The sequence below is a fragment of the Myotis daubentonii genome, chromosome 2 (genome assembly GCF_963259705.1).
Source record: "Myotis daubentonii chromosome 2, mMyoDau2.1, whole genome shotgun sequence".
Classification (NCBI taxonomy): Eukaryota; Metazoa; Chordata; class Mammalia; order Chiroptera; family Vespertilionidae; genus Myotis; species Myotis daubentonii.
Window position 1 is genome coordinate 55717015 of NC_081841.1, and position 14725 is coordinate 55731739.

The window sequence follows — 14725 nt, forward strand, 5'->3', positions numbered from 1 at the left end:
TGAACACAAACCTACAGCTACAGTTACACTTCACAGTGTCTGGAGTTTAGGCAAAAGTACATAGCCAAGTCAAATGCCTGTGCATTTTCCTGCACAATTAAATAATTTATTTACAGCTATTTACTACAGCTATTATACTCATTAAGTCATACTTCTATTTCATTTCTAAAATTTGGAGGACTTTTATCAATAATTTATTTCTGTAACCTCTTGGCCACTCACCTACTATCCTTCCCCTGGGGTTGAAAACAGACTTACCTGCCAGGTGGATTGTGAACTACAATATTCCCTCTCCTGTTTTATATTGGTTTTTCTACAGATAGATGACAGACTGTTCAAATTCATGAAACAAAAGGGTCTGCCCCAAGTTGTGGGTAGAGTTGGTTTCTAGAACTGTCTATCTGAGAGATATGACAACTCGAGAGGATCTTATCAGGATGTTCATAGCCACATTTTAAATGTTTCTATCCATAATAAAATTTGTATTTTAATCTCCATTTACTTGCTTACTTTTTGCTCTCGTGGTAACTCAAAACTCAAACAAGGAATAAGGGTGGGATTCCTTCAGATCCCACAATGCCAATAGTGACACAGAGACCCAAACATGGTGTGTACATAGTGCAGTATTACACATTGGAAGCAAAATGTGGCAATACGCTTTAAAATTCTAATATTAAGTGGGTTTTACATCAGAAATTCCTCTTCTGCTTTTTTGCAATGGGTTTGCCGCCAGAACACAGGTGTCGTGAAAACCACCAGTAACTCAAACCCAAGATGGGAAAGGAAAAGACTCACATCAACATCGTCATCATTGGACATGTAGATTCCGTCAAGTCTACCACTACTGGCCATCTGACGTACAAATGTGGGGGCATCGACAAAAGAACCATCGAGAAATATGAGAAGGTGGCTGCTCAGCTGTGGAAGGGCTCCTTCAAGTATGCCTGGTTCTTGGATAAACTGAAAGCTGAACGGGATTGTGGTATCACCATTGATATCTCCCTGTGGAAATTCGAGACCAGAAAGTATTATGTGACCATCATTGATGCCCCAGGGCACAGAGACTTCATCAAAAACATGATTACAGGCACATCTCAGGCTGACTATGCTGTCCTGATTGTTGCTGCCGGTGTTGGTGAATTTGAAGCAAGCATCTCCAAGAATGGACAGACCCGTGAGCATGCCCTTCTGACCTACACACTGGGTGTGAAACAGCTGATTGCTGGTGTTAACAAAATGGATTCCACTGAGCCACCCTACAGCCAGAAAAGATACGAGGAAATTGTTAAAGAAATCAGCACCTACATTATGAAAATTGGCTGCAACCCTGACACAGTAGCATTTGTGCCAATTTCTGGTTGGAATGGTGACAACATGCTGGAGCCAAGTGCTAATGTGCCTTGGTTCAAGGGATGGAAGGTCACCCGTAAAGATGGCAATGCCAGTGGAACCACACTGCTTGAAGCTCGGGATTGCATCCCGCCACCAACTGACAAACCCCTGTTGTCTGCCCCTCCAGGATGTCTACAAAATTGGTGGCATTGGTACTATTCCTGTGGGCCGAGTGGAGACTGGTGTACTCAAGCCCGGCATGGTGGTCACCTTTGCTCCAGTCGCGTTACAACTGAAGTGAAGCCTGTTGAAATGCACCATGAATTCGTGAGTGAAGCTCTTCATGGGGACAGTGTGGGCTTCCACGTCCAGAACGTGTCTGTCGAAGGTGTTCGCCATGGCAATGTGGCTGGTGACAGCAAAAATGACCCACCAATGGAAGCAGCTGGCTTCACGGCTCAGGTGATCATCCTGAACCACCCAGGCCAGATCAGTGCTGGATGGGCACACCGCTCACATTGCTTGCAGATTTGCTGAGCCGAAGGAGAAGATTGGTCGTCGTTCTGGGAAAAAAACTGGAAGACGGCCCCAAATTTTTGAAATCTGGTGATGCCGCCATCGTTGATATGATTCCTGGCAAGCCCAGGTGTGTTGAGAGCTTCTCTGACTACCCTCCTCTGGGCCGTTTCGCTGTTCGTGACATGAGACAGACAATTGCTGTGGGTGTCATCAAAGCCGTGGACAAGAAGGCAGCTGGATCTGGCAAAGTCACCAAGTCAGCCCAGAAACTCAGAAGGCTAAATGAATATTATTCCCCACATCTGACACCCCAGTCTTAATCAGTGGTGGAAGAACTCTCAGAGCTGTTTGTCTCAGTTGGCCATTTAAGTTTAATAGTAAAAGACTGGTGAGTGATTGCAATGCATCATAAAACCTTCAGAAAGAAAGGAGAATGTTTTGTGGACCATTTACTACTTTTGTGTGTGTGGCAGTTTTTAAGTTATTAGTTTTTAAAATCAGTACTTTTTAATGGAAAAAACATGACCAAAAATATGTCACAGAATTTAGAGACCCATTAAAATAACAAAGTTTAATGAGAAAAAAAAAGAAATTCTTCTTCTGAGGATTTAAATAAAAAAAATCAATAATGTTTATTAAAAATGAGATTTTTAATATACAAATTTTAATAATGAAATATGGGAAGCTTTCTTAGATAATGGCTTACACATAAAAAGAATACATACAGAAAAATTGTGATACAAACATATATTTTTACCCTGAGAAAGTATGTATAGTTATCGGATTAGAAATTGGGTCCAAATACTTTCAAGAATTTTTTTTTCATAGAAAATGCAGAGAAAGCAATTTTGTTGTCTTTTGTTAACACTTTGTTATGTATGGGTTGAGGAGTAGCCAGAAATCTTTTCATCATACAATTATTGTTCTGCACTTGGAATGTGGCTCTTAAAATTGTTGCATCTTATTGTCTCCAAGGATACTATTCCCACTGCTCCCTATAGGTATTTTGCCAAAATTCAGTGCATATTAAAATCATTAGTCATGTTTGAACTTGGCCACGAAGGGCCCTTTACTTATCCACACAGAGGGCACCTGTGCATCCAGAAGAGTCTGAGATTATAAAAGTCATCTTAATATTTCTTCGCTGTGTAAAAATCTTTTCCCAGAGAAATCAGAAATCATCTCTTTCAAAATCTTCTTTAAAAATTACCTTATATTTCTCAGACATTTAAAATAGTTGACTTTTTATTTTTACTTTCCAAAATAAGAAATTGTTCCCTGGGTTTAAAATGAAATGGAATCTTTAGTGAGTCTTTTGGCACTTTCCACTAGAAAACAATTATCCATGAATGTGTATGTCTTCATGAGAGGAGCATTTGGGCACGTTAACTGACCCAACTTATACCTTCAGTTGCACCTTCAGGACTACCAGGATTAAACAGTCACCTGAAGCCAGGATTACCTTCCATAAGAGTAAGTATGTTCTTGTTTGGCAATTCAGTTTCTTTCATCATTCAAAGCTCTAATTCTTTAGTCCTGCAAAATATGACTAATCTTTTTAAAAATCAGAGATGGCAATATTGGGTATCTCTGAAAAATAAAATAGTTATTTATAATGTTAGTTTGTATTATAAAAAAGAAATCTGAAGGGATTATACTCATTTGAAATATTCATTACAGGCATCACTATAGAGAGGTCAGTACCTGCTCACTCTTTATCCTTAATATTTGTAGCACTACCTGTCATATCACAGATTATCAATAAATGCCTTCTGAATGAATGCATGAGTATTCATAGCAATATTATATGCATTATTATCAGAAATGTTGTTATTAGAAATCAATAAACTCATTATAATTGCAAATATTCCTGTAAGTATACTAAATAGAAAATTCACCTGAATGAAAGTAGTCTACCAGAACATTCACTTAAATTTTTGTATCACAGAATACCAAAATTGAATTTGGTCACAAAAGGCCCTTTACTTATCCACACAGAGGTCCCCCGTACATCCATAAGAGCCTGAGATAATAAAAGTCATCTTAATCTTCCTTCACTGTGTAAAAATCTTTTTCCAGAAAAATCAGAAATCATCTTTAAAAATCTTCTAAAAAACAACCTTATATTTCAGTGATTTGGTACCACTTAAATTTTGGTATTGGTGATTGGAAAAGGACGTGAGTGTAAGAAAGTGGAACAATGCTCTGAGTTAACATGCCACAGTGAAGTATTGAGAGCTTAAGAATTTTCTCAGTTTGGTTCACTATGTCAATTCCTATATGACCCTATCTAAAAAGGTACCAGATTAGCAGCTAATTATTTCTCCCCCTCAGTCTAGATTAGTGCTCCTTTTCTCCAGAGAGGCCTGTAAACCATAGGTAATTCTCTGTCTCTAGCTCTCTAATGCTGTTATCTGTTACTGCCTTCATTGAAACAACTTGCCTCAATTCACCAGACCTTAGGAAAACACACCTGTAGCTTTCTTATGGATAGAAATTGCTAAAAATAAGTGAAGCCATTAATGTATCAAACTAATTAAATTTCTCATGGAAAATTCTTTTCTCTTTGAAATGTAGAGAAAACCAAAGACATAGACTATTTACTACTATTTACAAAGGGAACTAGCTGCCCATGTAATTAAGTGTTAATGGGGTTGAGAAAGAAATGGGAAGTATCTATTGCCTCATGTTCAAAATTGCAGTCTCTAGACTCTGCCCTTAGTATTTCTTCACAGCACATTGAACAGGTCATAAGAGGCACCAACATTCACAAGCTTTATAAAGAATGCAGGAACTGTCCTAGTCATTGCTGCTCAGCAGTTAGAGTGAAGGGTCTGGGGTTTGATTTCTGGTAAAGGGGTGGTATCTGGGTTGCAGGTTCATCACAAGCCTGAGACAGGGCACATGCCAGAGGCAACCAATGCATGTGTCTCTCTCACTCACTTACCACCCCTCCCTCATGTCCACTCTCTGTACAATTCAATGGAAAAAATATTCCATGGTGAGGATTAACCAACAAACAAAACGATGCAGAAAAAACAATAGCTTAGTGGTCACTGATTAGTGCCCTCACACATTAGCATAAGCATTTTAGCAGGTTATAGGAGGGGAGGGAGGAGGAGGAAGTGAAAGGAGAGAAAGCTTTAACTTACTTCCTGCCAGGCACTTTGGTGAACTATAGCAATCAACAATCACAATGATTCCATGAACTAAATATCATGGAGGACACTGAACCCAAAGAGGAAAAGGGAAATGAGAATGCCACAGTCTTATTCCAGAGACTAAAATACCTTTAAAACACATGTTAAATAAAATATGGCAAATATGATAGTCATTCTTTCTTGATTTCCACAAACTTTTAAGGAACTCTTACTATGCCCCTGGAGATAAGCTTGCTGCTTGGGACAAAACAATGTCAAAATAAAATTTGTTTATACACTTTCACAATTTAGTCATCAGACAATAATAAATCATAATCATAGGCTACAATGGGAATAGTAAGAAGAAAAGACACATCTATCTTAAAAAGTTATAGATAGATTCTTGGTGGAATTAATGCCTAAACCAAAACTTAAAATAGGGATAGAGCAGTTAGAGACTACAAGTGCAGAGATCTGTAAAAACAAAAGGACCAGCATCTGAGAATCTCCACAGGTAATTTTAAGCATCGCCTTTAATGGAAACCGCTAGTTGATAAGTCTAGGGAAGCAAATTGAATCAGGAGAGATGACACCAACAGCCCGACTCTATAGGGCATGCTCTTAATCACTATGATATACTGTCTCTTGCTGGGAGCCAATGCAAGTACCCTAGTAGGAAAAAAACAAGAAATGAGGGAAATTTTATGGACTGATAGCAGAAATATTAGGAAGCTCTCCAAATGCTAATAAGAAGCTTAAGTTTTATAATGAGGGCAAAAAAAGTGATTGAAAGAATTAAAATTAATGTTTCAGTTACAAAACTCCATTTCACTCTAAAAAAAAGAAATATTTTTTCATTAACATAATATCAGTCTTCCCTTTCTACCAAACTCCACCACCTCACTCTAGTGCCGGGGTCGGCAAACTGTGGCTCATGAGCCACATGCTGCTCTTTGGCCCCTTGAGTGTGGCTCTTCCTAAGCCTTAGGAGTACCCTAATTAAGTTAATAACAATGTACCTGCCTATATAGTTTAAGTTTAAAAAATTTGACTCTCAAAAAGAAATTTCAATCGTTATACTGTTGATATTTGGCTCTGTTTTCTAATGAGTTTGCAGACCACTGCTAGTGAATCATCTTCATGTATTTGTGCTGCCTTCCTCAACCCAGGTTCAGCTTGGTTCTGGAACAATTACATCATTTCGATGTGATAAGAAGTAAAGATGTCAGTATCCACCCTCTGTTCTGGTACTCAAACATCTATTCATGTGCATCACAGCTTTGGATCTTTTGTTTCCCTTGCCCATGTTACTCTTAAGATCTAGTAGTTCTCTGTATAAGATATAAGACACCGATAGTATTACTGTGGCAAATTGCAGTGCAGGAAAATTTGTCAAGTATCTAAGGTTTGTCTTTAGTTTCATGTCACACTAGACAGGAGAACACCCTTTCGCTAATTCTATACCAATCTTTTGAATGGGAAGACTATGTGATTTTCTAAGGCTTTTTTGCCTGTGTTCAATGAGCAACTTAATTATTGTTCCCCTTAGATCAATACAAGGAGAAGAAATTGCAGAAATCTATCTAATTTTTCTATCTTTCTGCAATTCCTGCTCCATGTTACTGGAAGACACTAAACATCACCAAACATAGAGACCTTATTCATAACCACTAAATCCTCTAACCTATTCCTCAACTCTCTTATGCCCTGAAAAAGTAATTTTATAAATTCTCTAAGGATGAGAAATTTTGTTCTTACTCATTATTCTGAATAAAACATTTATTACCTGGAATATTTTATTTACCTAAATGCTTGATGCATTTGAAACTCAAACCCATTAATGCATTCCTTTTTCTCCTCTCCTCAACTCTTACCTAAAGCCAAACTTAATCAACTTCCATTTAACTGAGAGGTAGATCAAGAGTTTCAGAGAAATACACAGTATGGAGTAAATATCAGTGCAAAAATATTATCCACAACACATAGGGGAGAGTGTCACATCTGGGCTTTAGAAAAATGATTCTAATTGCATTGATTTTATAATACTGAATGGGAAAGCAAAGATATATGTTAATCCTATGTTAACATGTTTCTGCAATATTTCAGCTATGAGGTAAAGACACCGAGAGTAAAAGTAGTGTAGTGAGTGAGAGAATAAAAGGAAGAAATTAAAAAGATAACAGAAATGGCAAGACATGCCGACAACTAAAAATGGAAGTAAAAAAAAAAAGAACAATCTATAATGTTTTTAAATGAGACTTATTATTGACAGGGAAGGAAACACAGTCATGAGTGCCACACTAAAAATTTTGAAATATGCACATCGAGAGGACTCTCAATAGGAAGTCATAAGGTAACAAAATACGAATGCCCTATACAGAATAGTAATGAGTGGTTGCCTAATCCCAGATGCAGTTGTACATATTTTATCTATATTACTTAAATCTTTCATTATAACACTAATATGTACATGTTATTTTATCTGAAGTTTGCACGCATACATACACAAACAAAATACACAGGATAAGGAAATTAATCAAATTGCTCAAGGACTCTCAGATGGAAAAAAAGGAAAAGTGTAAGATCAAACCATCTAAGTCTGATCTAGATGTGAAGAATAAGTTGAAGTCAGAATATTGTAACATTTTCCTGCAGATGTAAATGTAGGGATCATCAGCCTACGTGAAATCACCCTATTTAGTAGAACTTCCTAGAGAGAAGGCAGAGCAAAAGAGATATTGCCTAGAAAAAATATTTCAGGTGCACCAACAAATTAGAAAAGGAAAAGGAGCTATGAAGGAAAATGGAAAAATTAGACAAAATGATAGGAAGAAATTCAGGATAATGTGAGTTGGTAGAAAGTAAGCTGTAAAGACTTTCATAAGTTCACGGTTTACTATATGCAAAAGAGAACTTGAGTTAAATAAGTCTGAAGTTTGTTTAATGATTGAAACAAGAGGGAGGCTAGTGGTGATGTTGGCTAGAATAGTTTAAATGATGCAAATACCTCATGAGTTTAAGAATAAGTAGTTAATATGACAGAGAAGACAATTATCAAGGAGGTAAAATTTAAGTGAGAATGTTATAGTATGTTTGAAAAATTGCTAAACCTTGTTAAACCTGATATTGCTAAATGATGTTTTTAATGGGTAGTAGTGTGTATTTCAAGCTGAAATAGGCTGACCCAAAACATTAAAAAATCAAGATATTGCTCTTCAGCTCTATGAATATACTGCAAATGTTCCCTTATTTGTCTGTCACAAATTTTGAAGTAAATACATACAATGAGGAATGAAAATATGTGATTGTCAAATGTGTTTAGAAAGAAATAATGGAAAAACATCAATAAGAAAAAATTCAATATTCAAGCTCTGGTCTTAACTACAAAGTTCTGATGGGAAAAGGGCTCTCAAAATCTAGAGGGAAAATGAAACCATAGATGTACCACAGTTTTTTAATCCTCTCATCTGCTGATTGGCACTTAGGCTGTTTCCAAATATTAGCTTTTGTAAATCGTGCTGCTATGAACATAAAGGTGAATATATTCTCTCTTATTGGTGCTTCTGATTTCTTGGGATATATTCCTAGAAATGGGATTACTGGGTTAAATGGGAGTTCCATATTTAATTTTTTGAGGAAACAAACCAGATAGTTGTGGGGATCCTGACTGACCATACTGAGGATGGCCCTGGCGCTAGGGTTGAGCAAGGGTGCGGGGTGCTCCCTGCCTGCTCCCCTTGAATAGGGTTGAGCAAGGGTAGGGGCACCCCCGCCTGTTCCCCTGGCACAGGTGAGTGGTCCTCAGGAAAGGTCAGGAAAGGAGTTGACGTAGAAGAAAGTAGGAAAAGATGTCAAGGAACTTTGAGAATAAAACAATGTGTATTAAGATTGCTTAGTCGGCGTGACTCCCGGATTGGCTTGCAGCCACATGAAGTTGGAGGAACGCCCAGAAAGAATTGTATAAAGGTAGCAGCAAGCGAAAATAAAATTGCCATTAGCCATTAGCCATTAGCCATTAGCAGAAAGCAGCTATGGTCCTCCCAAACCCCGCTGTTCTTGTCTTATTTTTCTCTGAAATCTGTCTTGTTTTTTCTTAAACCTCTCAGCCCTACTCTCAGGTAACAACCCGGCCAGGCTGGACCCGGCAGATAGTTAAAGGACATTGGGGTTTTCACTGTCAAAGGGATTTAAAAGGAAATTAATTAACCAGAGAATATAATTCCAGATTTCTGCTTGTAAGCTGGGGGGAAATTTCTTTTTAGCACTAGGATATCCTAAAAAACATAAAAATGTATAATATAGATAATCTAACAGTAGAAGTAAAATATAGCCAAGGGTAATATTAATGATATAAAATACATATATTTGAAATAAATTTCCTGTGAGGAAAACGTCAAAAAGGTTGGATTGTGACACATTTAAATGAAACTTTAAGAGCATGCATGCAATAAAAATATTTTAAACACAACTTAGAGAAACTCCACTGGATAAGTTGAAACAGAATAAACTATGTGAAAAGCATTCATTGTCAGTTGAACTGCTAATACACATGTAAATTTTAGTGCAAGGATTTTCTTAACAAAGGCCAGTGTTAGTTTTTTTAGGAACTTTTCTGCTAGGAGCATTTCTGGAGTTAGGAAGTAGGGAAAAGTCAGAATAGTAGATCCAAAGCAACTTCTAGAAAGTAGGGGGAAGTAAGAAGAGTAGATCCAACAGCAATTTTTAGGCCCTGCTTTCATTGATGTTTATAATATAATATGTCAAACCTACACCAATTACAGTTGAGTTGTAATTAGAAGCAGCAGTGCGAATATGTGATTTAAATATGAACAGACAGTTTATGTGACACAGGAGGTAATCAAACATTGCCATGTATGATAAGCTTACTTCCCCGCTGAGCTAGGAATCACTCTCTGATTTACTTCTCTTGAGGTTAGAAGATGACCAGGGCTCTGGAGTTCCTCATATAAAGTCTTATTATTTGAAGCAGAATGTGCAAAAGACAGTAATCAAGGATGAAAAACCAAACTACACTAACAACCTTCATCTTGCTGGGACTGACCGATGATACTCCACTGAAAATATTGCTGTTTATCTTTCTATTTCTTTCCTACGTGTTGAGTATATCTGGAAACCTAACCATCATCACCCTCACTCTGATTGATTCCCACCTAAAAACACCGATGTATCTGTTCCTTCAAAATTTCTCCTTCTTAGAAATTTCTTTCACAACTGCCTGTGTTCCCAGATTCCTATATAGCATATTATCAGGGGACAAGTCCATTACCTATAATGCTTGTGTCAGTCAAGTCTTCTTTACAGACCTCTTTGGAGTAACAGAATTTTTTCTTCTCGCTGCCATGTCCTATGATCGCTACGTGGCCATCTGCAAACCCCTGCATTACACCACCATCATGAACAGCAGAGTCTGCAAGAACATCATTTTCTCCTGTTGGGTAGCAACACTGATGATCCTTCTCCCACCAGTCAGTCTGGGTTTGGGCCTGGAATTCTGTGATTCAAATGTCATTGATCATTTTTGCTGTGATGTATCTCCTATGCTGAAGATCTCTTGCTCAGACACCTGGTTGATAGAACAGATGGTTATCGTGTGTGCTGTGTTGACATTCATCATGACCCTCATATGTGTGGTTCTATCCTACATTTATATCATCAGGACTATTCTAAGGTTTCCCTCTGCCCAGCAAAGGAAAAAGGCCTTTTCCACGTGTTCTTCCCACATGATTGTGGTTTCCATTACTTATGGAAGCTGCATCTTCATTTATGTCAAACCTTCAGCCAAGGACGAGGTAGCTATAAATAAAGGGACTTCACTCCTTGTTACCTCCATTTCACCCATGTTGAACCCCTTTATTTACACCCTGAGAAACAAGCAAGTAAAGCAAGCTTTCGATGACTCAATTAAAAAGATTGCATTCCTCTTAAAGATGCAGAGGAAAAAGGAGTCAGTGAATCCAATAAAAGGAAGGATAAATAGGCAGAAAACCCCAAGATTCTAATATTATTTGTCTCTGCATGACGTATTCTCTAGCCCTATCGACATTCTCGCTTTGTTGTTAGACTTGTTTACTGTGAATCCTGACTATTCAATTTTTACTCCCCATTAAAACTAAATACTGAGGTATTTATGTTTACTATTTGGCAGAAATTTCTGTTTTTGCCAAATATTTTGGTTGCTATCCCTGGAAACATGGTAGAACACATTTTTCTGCCATATTTGTACATTGTAAGATGTGACTAAGTAGCCTATATTATAGCTAACAGAATAGATGTGGAAGTGATGTGCACTGTTTCTAGACCTGCGCTATGCAAATATTCAATAGTTGATCCACCATACCTGTTCTCCACATACTGGCCAGATGTCCACATTTCAATACTTTTGTAAGCTTCATGTCAATAATGAATGAGCTTGATCTTACATCTCTAGTATAGTCTTCACCCAAAGAACAGGCTATCACAGCAAGTTTGATAAAGCTTCTCCTCTACATCAACTCCAGTCAGCTGTCATCTGATTTGACAGGTAAAGTATCACATAACTATTCCTGCCACTTACTAAGGGAGCAATGCTCAGAGTTAGTTCTAATTTGGCTACATGTGTACAATTATGACCCATCCTCAAATATTGTTAGAAATACATTCTGTTAATATTTTTATAATATGTTTTTTAATTTATTTTATTTCATTGATTAAAGAGATAGGAAAGGAGATGCATAGAGAGAAATGTCAATGATGAGAGAGAATCATTGATCAGGTGCTTCTTGCACGCCCCCCACTAGGGATGGAGCCCATAACCCTGGCATGTGCCCTGACAGGAATGGAACTATGACCTCCTGGCTCATGGGTCAATGCTCAACCACTTAGCCACAATGGCCAGGCCATACTTTTAATTTTAATGGTATAGACATTATGTCTTTACTATTGGGATCTACTACTCAGACAGCCATAAATTCAAACTTGGCCCAGGACAGTTATATAAGGAAAAATAGTATTAAAAGTAATATACACAAGTTTGTAATACCACCCACCCTTCTTCAAATATCCTGGTCTTATAATCATTTCCAGTGAAGTTCCTCTATTACTTCCTCTCATATTCACTGTAAGGTAGAAATTAGCTAAATAAAATTTTAGCTATTTAATATTTCTTAAATATATTTTTATTGATTTCAGAGAAGAAAATAGAGAGAGAGAAAGAGAGAGATAGAAACATCAATGATGAGAAAGAGTCATTCATTGTCTGCCTCCTGCACTCCCCCTACTGGGGAACAAGCCTGTAACTGGGCATGTGCCCTTGAGCAGAATAGAACCGGGATCCTTCAGTCTACAGTGGGCTAGCTATTTAATATTTTTCAATAATTGTTTAAAATATCCAGTGTTTATATTACCCATTCCACTTTCTGAGGAGTATATCCCTTTGAGGACATAATGGGGGGGAAATGATTATGTAATATTTTGTTTTTCTTGACATTTTATGTACATTGGTAGAAGTAAAGTATGTAATTTTATCAGAATAAGTATATTCAAAATACCCCACACTGGTTTGTGCATAAAATATTGTTCCCTCTGTCAATCTCTTTCAGATTCCATGAGCTTAACTGAGGGAGTACATTTAGCCCCCCTGTACAAAAATTTGCTATTTTATATCTCAATACCCAATACATCTGAATTCTTACAGGCTAGGATAAATGGAATAAATCTGAAAATGTGTATGTGGAGCTAAAGTAGCTTTCTCACACCCAACAATTGATAATTCACTATTAATTTTTTGGTGACATCCTAATAAATAATCAATTTTCATATTATTCCCAACAAGTGTGTTTCTGTGGAGGTCATTCAAATACAAAACTTCAAATAAATACCTTACAGCCATTTTAATGAAAATTTTTAAAAATGTGCAAAAACATAAATTATTTTAAAAAGTAATGAAGCATTCATAAATTAAGAACTATACCAAGGAATTTAGTATGCTAAAGCTTATGTTTAGTTCCCTGTGTTTATAAAGCTAAAATACAGAATCTTATATTTTACTTTTATAACTTAATCCTATATTTTAAATGTGCTTAATAAATACGATCTTGGATATACAAAATGTGTGGGTGTACATATTCAAAATACTAGCAATAGCTATCTCTATACTATGTATGATTTTACAGGTATGTTCTTTGTTATTATCAGATTTATTTTTTACAATAAAAATTATGTATTTATAAAAATGGATAAATAGGGGAAATCACTTCCTATTAATTTTAAAAGACCTATGGTGATGTAGTTTGCATATCTTCTGTTTCTCATGCTCATGTCTACATCTGTCCCCAAGAACACAGTCCCCACTGCTGCCTTTAGGACATTTCTTACCCCTACAGATATTTATAAACTAGATTTATTGGTGACTTCGGAATCAGAGTCATCAAGGATCTGAGTATTTATTTACTTATTTACAGACTGAGTACATTTTTTTAAATGTGCTAGTGTGCCAAAGGCATCATATCTTCAAGTTCTCTAAAAACCAAAAAGAGGTCCTACACACTCTAGCTTTTTCGCCCCCTTTTTTCTTTTCATTTTCTAATTAAATTTATTGGGGTGACAGTGGTTAATAAGATTGTATAGGTTTCAAGAGTACATTTCTATACAATGTGATCTGTATGTTGCATTGTGTGCCCACCACCCAAAGCCAAATCATCTCCCATCACCATATTCAGTAATTTGTTCCTTTACTACCCCACCCCCTCCTCCTTTCCGCCTGGTAACCACCATACTGTTGTCTGTGTCTATGAGTTTTTGTTTGTTTGTCTGGTTTGTTCACTTGTTCTTTCAGTTTTATATCCCACATATGAGTGAAACCTTATGGTACTTCACTCCGTCTGACTTATTTTTCTTAGTATGATATTCTCAGGAACCATTCATGTTGTCACAAATGACAGTATATCATCTTTCCCTTTACCTGAGTAGTAATGCATTGTATATATGTACCACATCATCTTTATCCAATCATCTGTCAAAAAATACTTTGGTTGTTTCCATGTATTGGCCATCGTGAATAATGTTGCAATAAACATGGGGGCGATTATGTCTTTGCAAACAAATGCTTTCAAGTTTTTGGGGTAGATATACAGAAGAAGAAATCCTGGATCATATGGTAACTCTACCCTTAATTTTTTGAAAAAATGCACTGTTTTTCCACTGTGGCTACACCAGTTTGCATTCAGCAGTGAGCAAAGCTTCCTTTTTCTACACAACCTCACCAACACTTATTACTTGCCTTGATGATAATAACCATTCTAACAGGTGGCTATTATGGGAGGTGGTATCTCATGTAGTTTTGATTAGCATTTCCCTTATAACTAGACAAGACGAACATATTTTCATATATCTGTTGGCTATGTGTATGTCTTCTGAGAAGAAGTGTCTGTCAGGTTCTCTGCCCATTTTATAATTGGATTATTTGTTTGTTCATTTGTTTAGCATTTTACTTAAAGGGAGTACAAGAAAATATTGTTTAGATTTAAAGTGAGATCAAGACCTTATTGATAAAGTCTCTAAACTATTTTAGAGACAGAGAAATCTTGCCTGTGAGGTTGAGTAAGGGTTCAAAAAAATATGTGACTGGAAGTGTGCCTACCTATCGCCGCTGACACATTTCTGGTCAGCTGTTGTAACCCTGGGGAATTTGGGGATTAAGTGACTATCTGAGGCTATGATTCTCAGAAGAGTAAGTA

At 36.8% G+C, this 14725-nt stretch overlaps 1 protein-coding gene and 1 pseudogene across 1 annotated transcript; both read left to right on the top strand.

Annotated features, from left to right (window-relative positions):
• The first annotated feature begins 706 nt into the window (after nt 1–706).
• Nucleotides 707–2443, top strand: LOC132227713 (elongation factor 1-alpha 1-like; annotated as a pseudogene).
• Nucleotides 2444–10006: 7563 nt separating this feature from the next.
• LOC132226549 (olfactory receptor 6C2-like) lies at nt 10007–11011 on the top strand. Its single transcript, XM_059681151.1, has one exon. The coding sequence runs from the start codon at nt 10007–10009 to the stop codon at nt 11009–11011; it is 1005 nt and encodes a 334-aa protein (XP_059537134.1).
• Nucleotides 11012–14725: the final 3714 nt, after the last annotated feature.